The sequence below is a fragment of the Doryrhamphus excisus genome, linkage group LG7, assembly GCF_037039965.1.
Source record: "Doryrhamphus excisus strain RoL-2023G ecotype Guam linkage group LG7, RoL_Dexc_Guam_v1.1, whole genome shotgun sequence".
Taxonomy (NCBI): domain Eukaryota; kingdom Metazoa; phylum Chordata; class Actinopteri; order Syngnathiformes; family Syngnathidae; genus Doryrhamphus; species Doryrhamphus excisus.
In genome coordinates this window covers 18,618,733-18,641,142 of record NC_136363.1, presented here as the reverse complement: position 1 = coordinate 18,641,142, position 22,410 = coordinate 18,618,733, and the positions used below count along the sequence as shown (strand labels likewise).

Sequence of the window (22,410 nt, the reverse complement as noted above, 5' to 3'; positions counted from 1 at the left end):
TGTACCTCCTCGCACTCCCTCACACTTTTCCTTTCCAAAAGCCTCTCTGACCACAGACATTTAACATTAGTCACCCGTGTTCACTTTATCACTAGAACATATGCATTCAATGCGTACGTTTTATGAACTACGACCATATTTTAAAGGATGCTTTCTTAAAACTGCATCACATGGAATGAAAGATATCGGTCAGTGAAACAGGACGACCCTGCCGCAGGAGAGCAGGATGACGCACACAAAATTCCTTAGACAGCACAACAAAGTACCCCCCCCCCATTTCTCTGAAATGCCTCCTATGTAAACCTATACGCCTTAAAGCTTCAGTAAGTACACATCCCGGAATCTTTCCTCCTTAAAATGTCAAATTGCAGAGGGATTTTTTTTTTTTTGTCCCTTACCCGCGATCGTACGCAATTCTTCCTGGACGCTTCCCGCAGCCGAGCCCAGGAAACACCACGATTGGAACTCTTGAGCCCCAGTTCCAATTCTCCCCAGTAGGCTCTGGCTAAAAGCTGGAACCAAAGACAATACGGTTCCGATAAGCAACCGTCCACCCCGGCCAGCCGAGCCCAAGGACAGCTTCCAGATGACGCGGATGAGGATAGGGAGCAACAGCCCTCATATTCCACGTCGTGTAGGTCAGGTAGATCCCTCAGAGGAAGCGGCTTGCAGCCCGAAGGAAGCCCGTTCCTCTGGGCTAGCATGGCATAGCAAAGTCCACGTCGTAGAACTTTAGATGACCAGATTAAATAGAATCAAAACGCTTCTTAATTCAATCCATCTCTTCCAGAATGAGGCTTGTTGCTCGGGACGTCCCGCATGCTGATGCTTCCACTCAATGGAGAGTAGAGCTCAGAGGCTGAGTGCTGCTGTGCTGCAGAGTGCCTGGACCGCTAGACGCACCCACCCATTGGCCACACACAACTCTGAGGTATGCACACAAACACACACACACACACACCAGGCAGCCTCTTCCTTTCCTGTCTCTTCCATCTCTAAGGCACGTCATCGAGCGCTGCAAGGGAATAAATAATCATGGAGGACAAATGAAAATAAAGTGGAATATAATAACAAAGTATATTAAACAGGATGCAGTTTTCTCAATTATATTTAAAAGGATTTAAAAAAACAAGAGCCTCACATTGACAGGAGAGATCTGATGTCTGATGACTCTACTCCAAAGTCGCCGATTAACAGTGATAAACGAGGGACCCACTGCAAAAATGCTACTTAAAGATCCGCTACATGCTCAGAAAGCAACGCTAATGTTTTTAAAGGCCTCCTCAATTTGACAAGTCGTTCTCTGCTGTTTTTATGGTAATGGTAATGGTTTAATTTCATTTGAACATGCATCAGATTACAATTGAATGCATCACGTAATCAGTTCAGTTCCACATGTCCAAAAGGAGTAGGAAGAAGCAAAGCTTATTAAATCCTACCCCTCCATCTGGTACTTTTACAATCAGTAACTGTTATATTTGTTCACTTCCTGTTTTCCTAATATAGTTAAGTTTTTTTTTATTTATTTTATTTTAAGTTTTATTTATTATTATATTATTTCCTAATATAGGTTAAGTTTTTAAATTTTTTTATTATTATTTATTTTACTTTTGTCACGTACCAAAGTACAAGGTGATATGACCATCCAATGACATAATGGGTACCATAGTAAGTAGTGATATATATAGCACATGATGACTGGTTCAAGACTCTTCATCCTTGTATTTAGCAAACATCAACTGCTTGTATTGTTTCTTGAATTGGCTCATCGTTGTGCATTGTTTGAGGGTCTTACTCAATCCATCCCATAGTTTGATTCCACATACTGAAATGCTATGGCTTTTTAACGTAGTCCTAGCATATAAGTGTTTTAAATGTACTTCTTCCCTGAGATCATATTTCTCCTCTCTTGTAGAGAAGTATTGGATGACATTTTTAGCTAATTGGTTATTTTTAGCCTTATGCATTATTTTAGCTGTTTGAAGATGAACTATATCAGCAAGTTGAAGTATTTGTGATTTTGTAGGCGGCATTATGAATTATCCTTACTGACCTTTTTTTTGCAGTACATTTAGCAAGTGAAGATTGCTTTTATAGTTATTACCCAATATTTCCACTCAAGATTTTAAGAATCCTATAGAGCCCGGTGGCCAAAACACCAGCGTGATGCTTCATCACACTTTCCCCCCGTGGGCTGTGCTTTAATTACCAGCCGTGGTGGGAACAAGCTAGCAATCCGACTCCATCCAGCGCACGTCCATCACCAACCGCTGCGGTTTGCAACCATGTGCTCGCCGAGCACAACTGTACACAGCATAAATGTAAACAGCAGTCTATTTTTTAGAGTAGTGACCATGAAAAACAAAACAACAGTCGTGGAATGTTCCCCTCGGAGGTTACAGGCATCGTGTTACCGCATCGTGCTCAATATAGTACAGGATATTCCTTATGGAAAAGATGGTGGAAATAGAAGGTGCCAAATTGAGCCGGCCTGAAGAGTGGTTTTATTTTAGAACTCCTGCATATAGAAGAGGGATTTGGACACCATGTTGTTTCCATATTTAGAAAGTTACAATTTCAACCAAATGTCTTATCTTAACCTCTTGTACATTCAATAATGCTCACGGGGGATTCTTTACAAATTCAAACCACATGATGCTGCGGCCAGGAAACTTGAATGTTGCTGTTGGCTGCAAGGCGCACAAACAAGCCGTGCCACCCAGAAACATTAAGACTCCGAGTCGCCATGGCAACACAGCACAAAAAGGTCGGGACTGGTGAGTTGCATGTGATGACATAGTGGTTTTGACGGTGTCATAAATCGGTCACTTCGTACAAATCGATAAGAGCGAGGGGCAACAGTTTTGGCTGGAGATTCAAATCCCCAGCAGAAGGTGCAAAGAGGGATTTGTGTATGTGTGTTCTGGATTTAGCTGTTTACTCTAGAAGTGGGGGGGGGGGGTAATTGGGTCATGTTTTAATGCTTGGCGGAGATTTTTTGATCATTAAGGCCAGGGGTCTCAAACTCAATTTACCTGGGGGCCACTGGAGCTAGGGTCTGGGCAAGGCTGGGCCGCATCAGCCCCCCCCCCCCCCCCCACCAAAAAAAACGCATTTACTAAAAACAGAAAAATATACCAACTTTTTCAGTGCTTTGGTTACGATTTTCTACCATAAAAGCTCTGAAAACATTCCACTGTTCTTAAATAGCCAAAAACTTACCACTTCCACACGGATAGGGAGGATAACTATTAACAGTTATTTAACCTTTAACATGCAGGACACTAGTTTGAGGCCCCCGCCTTGATATGAAAGTTTAATGTTAGTGCGGCCCGCGCAAGTTTGATATGGATGCTGTATGGTATCATGTACCCAGAAAAAATTATTACGTTTGATTAATGTTCATGTTAAAGGTTAAATAACTGTTAATAGTTATCCTCCCTATCCGTGTGGAAGTGGTAAGTTTTGGCTTTTTTTAAGTTTAAAGGAAATAACTTGGAGGCTACCGTTTAGGTCGCTAGCTCTCTAGTTTGCGAGTTAGCATGTGTCTCAAGACCCTGCAGTTGCGCAATATGTTGTAAATAAAAAAAGTATAAATGTGACTATAGTCGTGTTTTGTCATGTCTACAGGGCTCTAATAATGCTTTGTTCATTTTAATCTGAAAAAAATTATTTGTCTACCCACCAACTATATGTGGTTTCTTAAGTTTTTATTATTTGCTGTTTTATTATTATTATTATATTTATTTATTTATTACTGATTGATTGATTTTCTTTATTCTTGATTTGTTTATTTATTTTTCATCTTATTTTGTGCAGAAAAATAAAAATTAAGATATTTGAGAACAATGGAATGTTTTATCAGCGCTTTTATTGTAGAAAATCGGAACCAAAGCACTGAAAAAGTTTGTATATTTTTCTGTTTTTAATAAATCCGTTTTTTTTTTTTGGATAACCTGATGTGGCCCAGTCTCACCCAGACCCTAGCTCCACTGGCCCTCAAGTAAATTGAGTTTGAGACCCCTGCACTACAGTGTCTGAATGATACTGAAAGACTCACATTGTGATTTTTAGCAACAATTTCATTTCCAGGAAGCAAAGCAACAGGTTAACAACAGCATAGCGGCCATGTTCTACACACTAAAACCATCTGCAGCTCTTTAACACCAGCTGGGAGGATTCTTTCAAGAACTTTATGAGATGCCATTGAGGTGTAAAATGCAAACACACACAAAAAAAAAGAAGCGGTGACGTATAAATAATGCAATACCAGAACCATAAACACTTGTGATGTCCTACCACCAAGTCTGCAGGGTTTATAGTAACAAAACAACATATTCCACTTTATGTTCGGGAGAGGTCTTTGTTGGACCCTCATCATTGTTGCCTCGCTCTGCACGGTTCCCACTTGTGACCACAAGGCAGTTTGATGCCGGAGTCCCCCACCCACACCCTGCCTGATCTTTCCGAAAATGACCCCTGCGGCTTCACACAACACGACAAACAGTGCCAAAGACATGCCAGAGTCAAAATTCAAACATGGATCTCGACCAAATAGGCAACATTCCGATGAAATTTGGAGAATTGTACGGAACTTTGTTTTTTGGGGAAGGCTGTTTGCACAAAAGCAACGTCCATGAAGGCATGCTTGGATAAGTTTGGCAAGACCCGTTAAACCTTAAATAATCACTTTTGGGATGTTCTAGTTGGTGCATCGGTGACATTTGACCTCATGAATGGAACAAAAAAAAATCCCACAGACCAACTCCAAAGTCTTGCAGAAAGTTTTTGATTTATTAGATTGTATAATAAACCAAAAAAAAAAAACCAATAAGCAATTTTGCAAATCTCTGCAAGACATTTACTAATGAAGCCAGCCTTGTGTGTAATGTATCGGCAGCTGTGAATATGTGTGTGTCGTTCAGAGAAAGGGACAGAGAAGAGAAGAAAAGAAAGTCTTGCTAGGGGGGAGGGATTAGGTTTGATTCAGAGGTGGCTTTTCAAGACTCCTGGCGGGTGTAAAGATCTAATCTGGACACGCTGCATCTGGCCTCCGCGAGGTATGGCTTACTGTAACAAAAGGTTGGCTAATGAGGGACTGCTCCTCGCTATGTGACCACGCCACTGCACACCCATAAAGACCCTCCTTCACACAGATCCACAAGAGGGGGGGGGTCCATCGGGTGCAAATCCTACCATCCACTACCAGGCAGACTAGCTTTTCCTTGTACTTCTAAGTAAGGATCGACCGATACATCGGCCGGTCGATATATCGGGTTCGGATGTATTTTTCCGCCGGCCGGGGGGGGTTACGTTTTAAAACTTAACTACGACAGAAATATTTTGCACATGTTGAATATTTATTCCTTTTAAAATTAATAATGCCGTTCAAATGTGTGTTTAAGAAAGCTAAATTCTACTGTGTTCAGTGTTTACATTTCAATCAATATTTGTTTATAACCTTGAAACCTGGAATATTTGTTATCATCATAATTTTTTCATGTAAATTGAGGGAGCAAAAGCAATATCAGCCCAAGCAAAATCGGCCATCGGCTAAGGGTGATAGAAAAAAATTGGTATCAGCCCGAAAAAGTCCTGAAATATTTCAATATTGAACAAAGCAATTTTTTTTTCTCAATCAGAAATCACTCAACACTTTTTTTGCTCTCTGGTTCTACCATATCTTACTTATTGTGTGGAAATACGGGGTAATAACTATAAAAGCAATCTTCACTCGCTAAATGTACTGCAAAAAAGGCCAGTAAGGATAATTCATAATGCCGCCTCCAGAGAACATACTAACTTCTTATTTCTAAAATGACAAATACTTCAACTTGCTGATATAGTTCATCTTCAAAGAGCTAAAATAATGCATAAGGCTAAAAATATTCAAGAAACAATACAAGCAGTTGATGTTTGCTAAATACAAGGATGAAGAGTCTTGAACCAGTCATGATGTGCTATACATATCACTATATTGACACTTACTATGGTACCCATTATGTCATTGTATGGTCATATCACCTCGTATTTGATACGTGACAAAAATAAAATAAAAAACTATATTAGGAAAGCAGGAAGTGAACAAATGTAACAGTTACTGATTGTAAAAGTACCAGATGGAGGGGTAGGATTTAATAAGCTTTGCTTCTTCCTACTCCTTTCGGACATGTGGAACTGTGAACTGAATCTGATGCATGTTCAAATAAAATTAATGTATTTAATGGGGAAAAATTAAATAAAATTTCTCATAATAAATGACAAACTGAAAGGACAAATATGGTAAAATAATAAGGGGGAGGACTAAAAAAAAACTTAAACTATATTAGGAAAGCAGGAAGTGAACAAATGTAACAGTTACTGATTGTAAAAGTACCAGATGGAGGGGTAGGATTTAATAAGCTTTGCTTCTTCCTACTCCTTTCGGACATGTGGAACTTTGAACTGAATCTGATGCATGTTCAAATGAAATGAATGCTTAAACTATATTAGGAAAGCAGGAAGTGAACAAATGTAACAGTTACTGTTTGTAAAAGTACCAAATGGAGGGGTAGGATTTAATAATCTTTGCTTCTTCCTACTCCTTTTGGACATGTGGAACTGTGAACTGATTATGTGATGCATTCAATTGTAATCTGATGCATGTTCAAATGAAATAAAACCATTACCCATTATGTTGTATTAGATGGGTGTATGAGTGTACTATATCCATCTTTAGTATACTGTACACTATAATAGATGCCATATATCAGATACAACAACATAACATTAAGATTACATTTCATTAAAACGTCACCTTTGCATAATAGCTAGCTAACATGTCACCTGTTCACCTTTTATGAAGCCTCATAAAGCCTGTTCCACTGTTTGACACCAATATTTATTTAGCGATGAATTGCTTCCATTATCAGTCACGGCTTGGGTCCTCTAGTGTTTATATGTTTATATAACCTAGAATGAGTTTACAGTTGTCCTACCTAAAAAAAAAAAAAAAAAAAAGTTTCCAAGATGGTCTTACACCACCCTTATACAGGCTCTTTGTGAAGCTCCTGTTGGCTAACACTTGTGTCACGGTTCATCAATGGAGTCTTTCAGAACCCAAGTTTACATTCAGGAGGTTAGGAGTCTATAGCGGCTCTTCATCTTGAATATTTGTCTGCATATTTCTGATGGGTCTGAGGATTCCAGACGTGGGTGGTTACTACATCTCATGTAGGATATTGGGTTTGGCGCATTAGTGACCTCTGGCTTCACAAATTGTCTTCCATTGATTGCTTTTTGCTTTAGAGACTATGGTAGAGTTAGTGGTTTTGGTTTTGGACTACCGATGAGCTGCAAACATGTTTTTTGTTTTGTTTTCAGAGCAGCTGCTTAGAAGTGAATGAGTTGGCTACTGAATGCTTGATTGGCAGAGGCGTTTGTCTAGGAATGTCAGAGGTCATCTCCAGACAATTGTCCACATCAGGCGGAGCTCCTTCACTTGGGGATCTTGTAAGTGTGAGTTAGGTTCATGCAACCCCCCCTTCCCCCTCTTTCACGTCCTGTTCCTCTGGACTCTTTTGGGTGCGCATCCAACCCAAAAAACCCTCTCCAGCTCCAACATGAAGGAAATCCCCTTATTTTAGTTTTTTTTTTTTTTTCCCCTGCGGCGTGTTTCTTCACCATGCAGCTCATCTGGTCTCCACAGCAAACTGTGAATTCTTCCCGCATTTGAATAGACGTGACGCATGGGTTCAGGAATACGTCGCGGACAGGAGGAACGGGGAGTTGAAGTGATAGCGTTGTGGAGTTTTTGGATCATGAGTCATGTTTGAGTAGGATGAAAACACAGCTGGCGATATAGTCATAGCAGAAGTGTACGAATGGAGCGTTTTGTGTTGCGGATATTTCCCATACAATGACAGTGGTCAACTTATCAGGGGAATGCTGCGGGTTTGTCCATTCCGATCTTCCGTAGTTTTATGATGGTTCCAAGGCACTTCTATGATTCACTATTTTCCTCCAGATCGACACGTGTACTGCATATGACTACATTATAAGAGTAGCCAATCTGATCTCTCTTGCATCCCTTAGAAGTAGGGATTGACCGATATGTTTTTTTTGGTAATACTTTTATAATCAGTAACATTTACAATCAGTAATATAATTTTTTTTTTTTAAGTTTTTTTTAAACCGTTATTTATTTTTATTTTATTTTGATTTTATTTGTACTTTATATGTATTTTGTTTTATTTTTAATTATTTTAATTTTAATTTTATTTCATTTTATTTTTATTTCATTTTATTTTTATTTTTTAATTTAATTTTATGTTTTTTTTTATTTTATTTTTATTTTATATTTAATATTTAATTGAATTTTTTTATTTTATATTTAATTTAATTTTTTTATTTTATTTTAATTTTTATTTTTTTTATTTTTTATTTATTTATTTATTTTTTTTTTTTTGAAATTGTTGTAAAATACTATGACCCAAAACATCTCTCACATTCCACTCAGCCCTGTGAAATATTCACAGCTCCCATTAAACATTCAGATACGGCTGTAGCGATGATCCCCTGTATCTAAAAATACATACTGCAACGTGACGGAACTTTAAAATATTCATATCGGTATGAGTACTTTGGCCCACGTCTGGCATTCCCGTGTTTACATCTATCACGTGCACGAACTGATAAGAACACGCGCTGACATCATGATGCAGCCAAAGCAGCAGCTGTGCAGTTTGTTGTCATGACAACATTGTCATTGTCGCACTTTTACAATTGATTCTGAGATTCCTCCACAGCGGCACTCCCCTCATCATACCTGTTATTCATACCGTATGCTTGGAAAATTGAAAACTGCCTCACCCAATCTTTAGTTTTTCCTTTCAAAAGGTGCGCCCATTACTGCTTCCACCACTTCAGCAGTTAAGTCATTAACATGTAAGGCCATGAATTTGGTGACATAATGCTACAACTCCATGCTCAGCCCCTGCAAGCCCAATGTTTGATGACTGTACAATGGCAAGAACGAGCCAACATGTCTGCTGTCATGTGGCGAGTCATAAATAAAATGTCATAGCCATGTAAAACCTAAACTTCTTCCAGGCATCACAAAGCGTGGCTAACGCAGACAGCTGCAACGACTGGGAGTGCTTGATTTTTGGACCCTGGTGCTCATGATGTCACAGTTCTGTTAGGGAATGTCAGAATCGATTCTAGACATTAGCCGTATTACTTCAGGGAAAGCGAAAAAAGGTGGGACTGAGGGTTACAGGAGGCACCACTGGGGAAGATGACCTAAGATTCTAGGAATAGACGCTAGAATAAATAGCAAACTATACGAAGATTCCAAAAGAAAATGGACCCAGTTGGCACATGGATTGGGCGGTTCCATCTTTAGCAGTAACTACTTATATTAGCTAAAGGAATAAGAGCTGAGCACTATTGTCATCCTTTGGCTAGCTATTTTTGTGAGCAAATACGAGCCTGATAGTTGTTGATGTGCTAACTTTGCTAGCAAACTTCCGTCAAGACGACCATCAATCATATAGGTAGTCGTACGTATGAGTTCCATTCCGAGTCCAGGAAGTGAATGATAATACATAATATGGAAATGAACTGCACATTAGGAGCTTTACACACACTATAAACCTTGTCATTCAACTTGCAGTCTGTGTTCCCAGCGTCCTTTGCCGCTTTTGGTGTGACTCGGCTGACAGTAGTTTGTTTTTTTTGAATAGAGATTGTTGATCGACCGCCTGATTATCGTTAGAACCTCCGGGTAAACTTTTCAATGCATTCATTCATTCATTCATTTCCTCACAGGGGTGCTGGATGACAAGGTTTATAGTGTGCGTAAAGCTCTCAATGTGCAGTTCCAATCCTGCTTCTCGCACTGCCACTTCCAAGCTGTCTTCGGGCGAGAGGCGGGGTACACCCTGGACCGGTCGCCAGCCAATCACAGGGCACATATAGACAAACAACTATTCACACTCACATTCATACCTATGGACAATTTGGAGTCGCTAATTAACCTAGCATGTTTTTGGAATGTGGGTGGAAACATTCCTTAACATTCATTAAACTTTCAGACCGTTGTAGTGTAGTAAATACATCTGCATCTTATACTTTTGATCATGTGTGTTTTTATTTGAGGAGCCCAGAAAGGGGCTGATGTCATTGCAGCACCCCAATGAATGAATGGGAAAACTGAAATGAGTTGTTTTTTTATACTCATATTGGTACATGTTTGTATATTTGAGTGTGAAGTTGCTGTATGATGACTTTAGTGACTGTTATATTGTTATATACAATATTTTATACACTATACTGTTATATACAATCACAGGGCACATATAGACAAACAACCATTCACACTCACATTCATACCTATGGACAATTTGGAGTCGCTAATTAACCTAGCAAGTTTTTTGGAATGTGGGAGGAAACCGGAGTACCCGGAGAAAACCCACGCATGCACGGGGAGAACATGCAAACTCCACACAGAGATGGTTGAGGGTGGAATTGAACCCGGGTCTCTGAGCTGTGAGGTCTGCGCGCTAACCACTCAACCACCGTGCAGCCTCTGATCTAAATTACACGTTTAATTACGGGAGTGCGTACGTAATGATGCAACGCCGTAACACGGAATACCATAAACCGAGGACTGATGGTTTTTCTGACCAACTTAACAGTTTGACCGTTATTTTAAAATTAGCATCACAAATTAGCATGCGTGCAACTTCTGCTTTGGTAATACAACAAAACAATTCCCGGCTAATCGTTGCACGTAATTCAGGTTTCCCTGTTACTGTAAGAAAGAGAAAGGTCTGCCGGGGGTTTGACGTTGGGAGGGTCCAGATTGACAGACAGATGGCTTCACAATGCCATTGACAGGGGGCTTTGGGGGGGGGGGTGTCTATGTGTGCCATGTTGAAGAGGGTAGACGTCACAGGTTGTTGGTGGGGCTGAGCTAGAGCAACCGATTAAGCATTAAATCTGTTTCTAATCTGTTTGGCGGTGAGAGTGGATGTTTTCTACTCTGGCTGCCCCGCATTTAATATAACCAGCAGCGATAAACACGCCATGACCACACATGGATACAATGATGCAAGGTTAGCGTGTTCGATGTCGACAAGACACATAACTGAGACAAAAAAAGGGCAAGTAGGTGGACACATGCCGTGCGTTTTATTATCGCCGTTTTCCCCGCTATACCACCTGGGCACCCGCAGTAACTTACATGTGTTTAAAAAAAAAAAAAAAATCCTACTCTCTGGAAGCCAGTTGAGAACATTTCTCTTCCTGGCCGTAAATGTCTCTCTCAATTTAATGCAGGATTACATCGTAGTAAAAAAGGCTTCCTGCCCTGAACCTGTCAGATGATTTAGCCAAGGGTTGGGAGAGCTAAAGCAGTGAAAATAACGTCACGGCGATCTAAAGTATGCAGCTCGTCTCTGAGGAGGCCGTTTCACCCGCCGCCTGCGTGTTACATAAGAGGTCTCGGAGGTCAGCCGCACAGGGCCACAAGGTCGTGATTAAATGGCTACAGGAAGCGTAACGACAACACTGACAACGTAGCAAGCGCGCGGGATAAATATAGAACCTCATTAGTTCAGCAAGGCTGAAATTGGTACTGATGAACCAAGAGCACAGACAAAACAGGTGAGGGCGGGGGGGAACCGCGGTTGGTCCCACAGTGATCACCTGTAAGGGGGGGTGGCCAGAACCTCCCAGTGGAGGTACGACCACTCTAATCCTGTTAGCAGAGCAGAGATCAGTGGCTAAACTAAGCAAACTGCACTCAGTCAATCCCATTGATGGAAATGTTCCACTCTGGCATCGGGGGAAGGGTCACTTGTTACTCTCTGCTACCTTAATAAAAAAATAATATACATTTGCACCAGTTATATGATTATTAGCAATGGTATCAATAGCCATGTTTACATGAGGAGTTTTTCGAATGACATTTCCGAAAGTAATGGTATACATCAGGGGTCTCAAACTCAGTTTACCTGGGGGCCACCGGAGCTAGGTTTAAAAAAAAAACAAAAAAACAACCCAAAACGCATTTATTAAAAACTGGAAAAAATCTTCAATGCTTTTGCTTCTGCTATACTCTACACTTTTTCAGTACTTTGGTTCCGGTTTTCCACACCAAAATATCTGACAAAACATTCCACTGTTCTCAAATACAGTAAAGTCTCGTTATATCGATATTCTCGGGAGTCGGAAAAAATACCGATATAACCGGACTATCCATATATCCGATCCTGCGCCGAACTACATTAAAAGTGGGCAATAATGCACTCGACATTGTTCTATAGTATAGAACAATGTCTATACACATGCCTGCAACAGAAGAACCAACTGCGTTTGTGGTTTCTCTCGTGTGTATAGATTCTATACAGGCATGTGTTTGGCCAGCTATGTGGGGCGGGTTGAGCATGACCTGTGAACCAGGAAGTGCGGGAATCGGTGTGTGTGCTGCGCTCTGGTGGTGGAAGTGTGAAAAATAAAGTTGACTTGAAGCAGCCGTTCGCCGTGTTCTTTTTTGGTATTGAAATCCTTAAGCAAAGATTGATTTAAGCTGCTTTTGTATCGATATAAGCAGACCAAATTGGCTGGCGGGCGATGAAAAGGGCATCGTAGTAACCGGATTATCATAATAACCAGGTATCGTACTAACGGAACTAATTATATCATAAAAGACTAGAAATGAAAATAGTATCGTAATAAGTAGTAATTCGTTATAACCGATATCGATATAACGAGACTTTACTGTATCTTAATTTTCATTTTTCTATACAGTCCTCTCCTCGCATAGCCGTTAAAGAAATTCATCCCAAGTATGGCTTCGAGGAACTGCTCAGTTCAATTCCATTTCACTGGAAATACACACAACTATGCCAGGCGTTTCCTGTCGCGAGGATGTGCCGTGACCTTCAGCCGGGGTGTGCAATGCACCCTGTTGGGTATTAAGCGAGCAGGCCTCAGCTGAGAGAGTGAAACAACGTAACGTGAGACCACTGCAACCGGTGACTACGACGGGGAGGGAAGGAGGGAGGAAAGGGAGAGATTAAGTGTCCAGTATCCAGGTAACGGAGGCAAACAATGTCCAAAGCAAGGCTGAACACGGAGAAAATCTTAAGTACAACGTCGTTTAATAACAACGTGACCAAGACCGGCCTTGAAAACAAGTCATGAAATTACGGTGAAATGTTTTGGCTGCTATATACCAGGAAGTAAAGCAACGTTCGAGTCAATTATTTATTTATTCATTCATTTTCTACCGCTTTTCATCACGAGGGTCGCAGGGGTGCTGGAGCCTATCCCAGCTGTCTTCGGGCAAGAGGCTGGGTACACCCTGGACTGGTCGCCAGCCAATCACAGGGCACATATAGTCAAACAACCATTCACACTCACATTCATACCTATGGACAATTTGGAGTCGCTAATTAACCTAGCATGTTTTTGGAATTTGGGAGGGAGCCTATCCCAGCTGTCTTCGGGCGAGAGGCGGGGTACACCCTGGACTGGTGGCCAGCCAATCACAGGGCACATATAGACAAACAACCATTCACACTCACATTCATACCTATGGACAATTTGGAGTCGCTAATTAACCTAGCATGTTTTTGGAATGTGGGAGGAAACCGGAGTACCCGGAGAAAACCCACGCATGCCAAGGGTGGAATTGAACCCGGGTCTCTGAGCTGTGAGGTCTGCGCGCTAACCACTCATCCACCTTGCAGCCTCTGATCAAAATTACGCGTTTTAATTATGGAAGTGCGTACGTCATGATACAATACCATAAACCGAGGACTGACGGTTTTTCTGAGCAGCTTAACCGTTATTTTAAAATTAGCATCACAAGTCTTCCTCTGTTGGTTTCTAACTTGCTAAACACATTTTTTTCCAGCTAGCCCTTCTTTGTGTCACGGTTAAATCTCTTCTATTTCCTGATGTGTATGAGTGTATGAGCTCTTTTCAAAACACGATGGAAAATGTTAGCCAGTAAAACGTTGGAAGAGTTCGAGCCTCGGAAATAAACGCGGTGGCAGCCGAGTAGCGTGAGGCATCCAGCGCAGGTCTCACAGGATAAAAGTGACGCAATACGGGCCAAAGAGGGAGGGGGGCACAAGTACTGTATGTTGACTATTACAAGCTAGAGCAGCCCCCCCCCTTACTCCACCCCACCACGTCCCAAGCAGTCCCGCCCAAAAGCTGAGGCCCATCTGGAGAGCCTCGTGACCCGACTGATTGAAAGCAGTTGGGTCTCTCGGTGAGATATGGACACTGGAATGTTGGGACTGTGGAAAGGCCCCGGAATAAGTGCATCGGGGGGGTGTACACATTTCAACGCCGCGGTTTGTGAGCGAGTAGCTACGTGTCTATTAGCACCAGCAGGGATGATGTATTTTTTTTATTTTTATTTTTTAAAGAAACACATGAAACCACATTCACAGGCTGTCATGTGCATACCAAAGCAACAGGTGATGCTGTAACCCAAAACCGTAACGCCATATTAGCCAAGTAGCGTCTTGATGAGGCTCTATGAAGCCTTCATGGACCTCGGTGCTTTAACGGGTACTGTTGACGTCAAAGTATTTACATATGCATGCTGCTGGTTAAGTGTAAATCAAGCTGCTTGTTCAGTTTAGCGGTAGTGTTAGCTTTCTGACAGTGCCATGTTTGTCACATTTGGTAATGGTAATGGTTTAATTTCATTTGAACATGCATCAGATTACAATTGAATGCATCACATAATCAGTTCACAGTTCCACATGTCCAAAAGGAGTAGGAAGAAGCAAAGCTTATTAAATCCTACCCCTCCATCTGGTACTTTTACAATCAGTAACTGTTACATTTGTTCACTTCCTGCTTTCCTAATATAGTTTAAGGCTTTTTTAAATTTTTTTAATTTTTATTTATTTATTCATTATTATATTATTTCCTAATATACTTTAAGTTTTTTTTTAAAAATGTATTATTATTATTTATTTTATTTCACCATAATGGGGGCTTTTGTAATGGTAATGGTTTTATTTCATTTGGACATGCATCAGATTACAATTGAATGCATCACATAATCAGTTCACAGTTCCACATGTCCAAAAGGATTAGGAAGAAGCAAAGCTTATTAAATCCTACCCCTCCACCTGGTACTTTTACAATCAGTAACTGTTATATTTGTTCACTTCCTGCTTTCCTAATGTAGTTTAAGGTTTCTTTTTTAATTTAAAAAAATTTTTTGTCCTGTACCGAAGTACGAGGTGATATGACGAATGATTTGTCTTTTGATTTCTGGACTTATTGCTGATCTTGGACTTGTTAGCTTGTTTTGTTAGCATTTGCACATTTAACTACTTATGGTTTGAATTGTCTTCTGTTCTTGTTGACCTTTTTAGCTGACGTTCTGTTGACATGGATATGTAGCACGTATGTATTGATGGTAGCTTTAGCTAAGATGGCGGTTTTAAAAGGCTAACAAAACAAAAATCTGTGTATTCATGTTAGTTGAAAGGCCTCCACCTGTGTCAATTCCACATCTCCTCCACACCTGCCAACTTCGTAGCTTTCCACCGCCCTTCCAGAACCTGATTTTTTTTTTTTTTTTAACAACAGAAACCCGTGGAGCGGGCATCATTCTCTTGTAAATAGAAACCAGGCCCAGATCCTAATCGGTGCTGATGTAGCTTACCGCAGATGATCTTCACTGCTGCCGTCCCAACAGGGGATGCACCGTGCGGTTTTTTTTAATGTCGAGCCTGCTTTAATTGAATAACGAGGCAACGATACATGGAAGGAAAGCCCCCCCAAAAAGAAGCGGTTAAGACTTTTTAGACATCGCAGAAGCATGCATGTCGCATCATATTATGTCATCAAATGACAATATTGGCTCAGATGTGCTAATGGAGACTTTTCAAAGTTTACTTCCCTTCATTTAGCTCATAAAAAACACACAGTTATGTCATCACTGTGTCCTAAAGTGGCGCTAATGTTGGCAAACGCTAACACCCAGGGTGTCTTTTCGGAAAATCCTCAGCAATCACTGTTATTTTAGTTATTTTTGTGACCCCCATGCATTAAAAAAAAAAAAAAGCTACATTTGGCAGACAGGTCAGAGACCGAAGGACTCGGCGCTTTGCTACAGCGACCACACCCGGAACCAGCTGGAAACAATAAGAACTCCTCATCTCTCCTCCGTTTCTGTTAGCATGTGTCACTGCACCTCATAAGTCGACATAAGGATCTCCTTCTGGTCGACACCCTCCTTCTTTTGTTTACCATGCAATGCTCGCTCGGGGCCCCCCAGAATAAAGACAGGGAGGGAGTGTCCGGTGCATTCTCCATCGCCACAATAAACACTCATCAACTCGTGAGCCGCTTAGATACACATGGATGTCATTTGTGCGCTAAAAGCTAAAAAAAAAAAAATAGCACACAAAAACATTTGGCACCATCTTCCACCGGTGACCTCCCTTTCTTGGCGCTGTCACATTGGTTTTCAGCTCAATTCATCACCCTTGATTAATAAATCACGGTGTATTTGGACGTGGAGGGACGCTCTTGAACGCTGTTCTGCCAAGAAGACAGATATAGAGAGAAGCGGCCACTTAATGGCTCTTTTGCTGGGATGTCTCCAGACACAGAGAGAAGAGGATGCGTGGAAGCTAGAAGGACAGCAGAAGGTCACAGTTGAGACTCACTTAAATGATGCATGAGAATAAATGGTGACTGACACACCCCTAGTCACGTTATATAGATTAATTACACAAGGGATTATTCTGATTATTTGTCCAGAGAGAGCATCAATGGGAGGGGAGGGGGCTGAGACCTTGCTCCGCCCACTAGCGAGGCTCCTCCCTATTGCACCAAAGAGAGCCGCAGCGTTTTCTCCAGTCGAGCTTCAGCAGTATCCTTCTTTTTTCCGGGTGAGCTCATAAAATAATAACAAGGAGCGTGCATCGGTGTGTCGCCAAGGTTACGCCCCAAGCAAGTGTGGGCACCGGGCTAGCATCAGCAGTCCCTGTTCACATATGTCACAGGGATTATGTGTTGTGCAGAAGAAGGGGGGGATGTTTTTTTTTTTTTTTTACGGTGACAGTGTGAGGTGAATCAGCATTCTGCTCACGCCGCCTTTTTTTTCGCTATACGGGCCAAACTGCTGAGGCTCAAATTTATGGCCCGCCGGCAAAGTGTGTCCTGGAAGCCCCGTTGACGCAGCACTCTTATTAAAAAAGGAGGATTTCTTCCTGTTCTTCTAGCCGGGGTATCAAATGTGACCTACTTGTGTATAATCTATGGCCAGGTTAAAACTGCACTGCGCTGTGTGTGTGTGTAAACATTAACTCGCCTCTGCAGGGGGTCAGACTGAGCTACTGCTTTTTTAAAAGGCGCCAGGTATTAAGTGGCATGTTTTGGTTTTGTGTTTGTTATTGTAAATCTGCACACAACAATGTAGCATTAATGGGGACCTACAGTATTATACTCATTTTTGGTGCTTTGTATTGAGTTGTGGACTCCTATAGAGGAAGCTACACACAATAGCAAGCTTTCTAGATCTTCTTTTATCAGCACCTATTCAAGCTGCACCCGGGGATGCCCATATAAGGGCACAAGGCTCACTTGTGCACACAACAATGTAACATTAAAGGGGACCTACAGCATTATAGTCATTTTTGGCTGTTTGTATTGAGTTGTGGACTCCTATAGAGTAAGCTACACACAATAACACACACAGAAATCTTTCTAGATCTTCTTTTATCAGCACCTATTCAAGCTGTGTTTACTTGGATTTACAAAACGGTCAGTTTGAATTTATTCCACCCACAACCCTCTCCTGTGATTGGTACCACTCAGCTCGTACGGCTTGCACCCGGGGATGCCTATATAATGGCGCAAGGCTCACTTGTTATTGTAAATCTGCAGTACAGTATTAGAGTCATTATAGTCATTTTTGTCTGTTTGTATTGAGTTGTGGACTCCTATAGAGCAAGCTACACACAATAACACGCACAGAAAGCTTTCTAGATCTTCTTTTATCAGCACCTATTCTAGCTGTGTTTGCTTGGATTTACAAAATTCCACCCACAACCCTCTTCCCGTGATTGGTCCCACTCAGCTCGTACAGCTTGCACCCGGGGATGCCCATATAAGGGCACAAGGCTCACTTGTTATTGTAAATCTGCACACAACAATGTAGCATTAATGGGGACCAGTATTACAGTATTATACTCATTTTTGGCCCTTTGTATTGAGTTGTAGACTCCTATAGAGGAAGCTACACACAATAGCAAGCTTTCTAGATCTTCTTTTATCAGCACCTATTCAAGCTGTCTTTGCTTAGATTTACAAAACGGTCAGTTTGAATTTATTCCACCCACAACCCTCTCCTGTGATTGGTCCCACTCAGCTCGTACCCGGGGATGCCCATATAAGGGCGCAAGGATCACTTGTTATTGTAAATTTGCACACAACAATGTCTTTGTTTTGGCCGTTTGTATTGAGTTTTGTATTGACTTGTGGACTCCTATAGAGCAAGCTACACACAATAACACGCACAGAAAGCTTTCTAGATCTTCTTTGATCAGCACCTTATTCCAGCTGTGTTTGCTTGGATTTCAGTTTGAATTTATTCCACCCACAATCCTCTTCCTGTAATTGGTCCCACTCATGCCCATATAAGAGCACAAGGCTCACTATGAATTCAAAGTGAGTTCCAAATGCGTCAGAAAAGTGGAAAAAAGCATCATAGGTCCCCTGTAAAGATGGAGTGGGACACAAAACACTAGCATAGTCATCCCTCGTTTATCACTTTAATTAATTGAAACTTTAAACGGTCCAGACCCGACCGTGATAAATGAATTTCAGCAAATAAGGATTTCTTATATATAAATGGAGTAAAAAACAAAAAACTTGTTTCCGACCTTATAAATCCATGTTTTAACATTATTAGAGGCTTCAAGACATGAAATAACAACCCTATAGTCACCTTTCAACTCATATTATCCAATATATATATATATAATAGAAAATAAGACATAAATATGACTTGTACGCATTGCTATAAATATGTTTTAACCAATAATAGTGTATTAAAATGGGAAACAATATGATTTATTAATTTGAAAACTCACGATAGAGTGAAGCCACAAAATTGGAACCACAAAGTGGCGATGGAAGACTGTAATATAAATATGTAGCACGCTTTTTGGATCAAAACGGGAAATATCTGCCACATGTGTGAAGATGAGAAGTTTTTATATGTCTTCTTGGGACTGCGTTGGAAGTTTTATGACACTTCTTCCCCCCTTCTTCCCCTTTTTTTTTTTTTTCCCTTGCGGTATTCACTGCCCCTGAACTGCTTTCATATGCTAATGTTTGGGGGCGATTGTGCGGGCCAACAGCCTGGAATGCTTCTCCACAAAGGAGAAATGAGATGGAAGGAGAGCGCAGAGAAAGGAACAGACAAGACAGACATAAGAGAACTCAGAAGAAGAAGGATGGGATGGACCGGAATAATCCAGAAAACATGATACAAATTAACAGATATGGACATTATCTCTCGTTTCAGACCCGGGCCCTAATGGGGGGGCGTGCGGCTTTCTTCCTGTCCCTGTCCAACCGGGAGGCTAATGTACGAGGTGAGAAGTCATCACCCAACATTCCGACTTCAGAAGCCACAATCCTTATATGCAACCTGCCACTTCGCTCCAGACAGACCCTTCAGGGGTGGACAGCAGGTGCACCAATTAGGGTCCCATGGGTTCCCCCGCTTGGATGCTCGGTATAATTGGTCCCTTCATATATGAATTATTAATCCTAGTTGCTCTTTGAGGTTTTTTTCTGACGCACAAACCTGGTTAAACCCTTCAGTGTTATGTCTAAACTATCATAGCAAAGTGTCAAAACAGGACGTAAACAGGAAGTAACTGTAACCAGAGCTAGGTTTAGTGGACAGAGTGAGGCTCAATACATATTTATGCCTGAGAGTGTTTTTCCAACAAAGATATTAAAGTTAATACAGTAAACCTCGGATATATCGGATTCAATTGTTCCCACTGGTTTTGTCCGATATAAGCGAAATCTGTTATATGCGTATACCGGAAAATGTCCGTTATACGATTTATATCCGGTATATGCGTAAATCGGATTTTATCCACTTCCTTGACTATGTTTCCAATGTACCAGGCAACGCTGCAAACAACGTCGTATAGCGGCTTGTCACGATTCGGCGAATCGGAGCGCCACGATGCGGCCATCCGATATATGCGAGGGAAATTTAATGGAAATGCATTGGAACGGGACTGGAGATTTTGTCCGAAATAGGCGAAATCCGTTATAAAAAATCCGATATATGCAATTAATTTTTATTGGAAATGCATTACAGAAAAATTGGTTATTTTTTATGTCCGTTGTGAGCGAATTTCCGATATATCCGAGGTTTACTGTACTTCCATAAATACCTTCATCTGGCCAACATATTAACACAGCTGTACAATTCTTACGGGCGCCACCTCTCCGACCCTAAATATTTGACGAGTCCACCATCACACAAAGGCGCGTCTTCAGCACCTCAGACAGCCAAGTAGTTTCACCGCAAACAGAGGCCTATCAGTTTTGACGTAAACAATTCCCAGCACTCCCGAAATTGAATTAGGGTCGAGGTTGGGGGAATCACGGACCCGGCACGGCGAACCCGTCTGTACTCCTAACATCAGGAATTCAAAAGAAAGGCTACAATGAGATGCTTGTGTTAGTGTTCAATGAAAAGACCAAAACAGTAAGACTGTACAGACGCCACAAAGACCACTGTATGTGAAAGCCACATCAGTATGCGCTATTGCTTAGTGGACTAGTTTGAGTCCCGTCCCTGTTCCTAATGTGGAAAGACTTGGATATTTGCACCCTGACACAGTTTCAATTTATAGCATTTGATATGTCTGAAAATATAGATTCAACAATGCCAAAAGTGCTTTCGTGAGGCGGACTCGAACATTAGCAACACTATTGTGTATATATGTGCTACAGTCACATTTAAACAGAAGCATCATACAATGTTAGCCAATTGGCTGTAAAAAAAAAACCAATCAAACATTAAACTACCTTGTCTGTAACTGATTGACAGCTAGTTGGCAGAGATTTATTTTAACATGTGTAGCGAAGCCTGCTTTGCTCAAAGTTAGGCAGACGTCAAAAGTGACCGTTTTCTATCAAAAGTGTTTCATAAACTGACAGAACATTATTAAAACGTCCATTTTGATACCATTAATGACAGGTAACAATGCTATAATTCACATTAGCCACGTTTACATGGACTCAAATATTCCAATTCCATTCGGGTTATTTGCTCAAACGGGAAGAATCTAACCTTTGTATACACCTCATTCCGAAAGAAAAGTGCCAATCCGAATGAATATATAATCGGATTCACAGGGGTTGGAATATTCCTTTCCCCAATCCAATTGAGGTATCTTTTTTTCTTCTTCTGTTGTTTATTGGCGGTTGGTAAGCAGCTTTAGTGTGCATTAGCGCCATCTGTGGAACAGAATCTAAACCCTTCTATACGCCATTCATAAGTCCAGTTTTATTAAAAAAAGAAAATATAAAACATGTGCCAAGCTTAATTATAAAATATTTTCCTGAATAAAAAAATTATAATAAAAAAACAAAGCAGCACTACATTTTTAACATTTTGAAAAAAAATCTACACATTTTTAATAATTAGATTTGTACAATTTCTTTTAAAAAAAATACCCAATAAGAGAAGAAAATGAGTATATAATCGGATTCACAGGGTTGCAATATTCCTTTCCCCAATCCGATTGATGTCAAACGGAAAGTTGTCAGACTGCGTTCTTCTTCGTGTTTTTTTTCTTCTTCTGTTGTTTATTAGCGATTGGCAAGCAGCTTTCGTTGTGCATTAGCGCCATCTGTGGAACAGAATCTAAACCCTTCTATACGCCATTCATAAGTCCAGTTTTATTAAAAAAAGAAAATACATATCTATATAAAAACATGTGCCGAGATTAATTATAAAATATTAGCTTAAGATTGAACTTTATCTTTTCCTGTTCCCGGGTACGTTCTTTTAGCGAATGCTGAGCTATGACGTAACACGCAGCTCCAGATGTTCTTCGATTTAAAAAAAAATGGAAGCGAGCAATCGGTACTGGACTGCTAAGGAAAGTTTGTTTTTGATTCAAACTAATTTCCAAGACTGGACCAATGAAAAACTGGCAATACGGAGTTATTCCAACAAGTGGAAAAAAAAATGGAGGAAGTCGGTATCACGTGATGTTGGTGTTTACGCTTTACTGCGAATGCCCCATTGACTATTCTGGTTGATTATAGCGCCGCATGTAGACACGCCATTGGAATATTCCTTTCTATGTATATCATTGCTTTCGGAAAGATCAT

The 22,410-nt window shown here is 40.8% G+C and overlaps 1 protein-coding gene across 4 annotated transcripts in view; it reads right to left on the bottom strand.

The window, feature by feature from the left end:
• arhgap21a (Rho GTPase activating protein 21a) overlaps positions 1-22,410 on the bottom strand; it is a 59,906-nt gene that overhangs the window by 28,313 nt on the left and 9,183 nt on the right. For 2 of the 4 annotated variants that reach the window (XM_058060594.2, XM_058060595.2), the window contains exon 1: positions 399-1,504. The exons of the other annotated variants lie outside the window; for them this stretch is intronic. In XM_058060594.2, coding sequence (XP_057916577.2) covers positions 399-704 — 306 coding nt within the window. In that variant the 5' untranslated portion in view covers positions 705-1,504. Of the gene's footprint in view, positions 1-398; positions 1,505-22,410 lie in introns of those variants that run through there. 4 annotated transcript variants of the gene reach the window in all.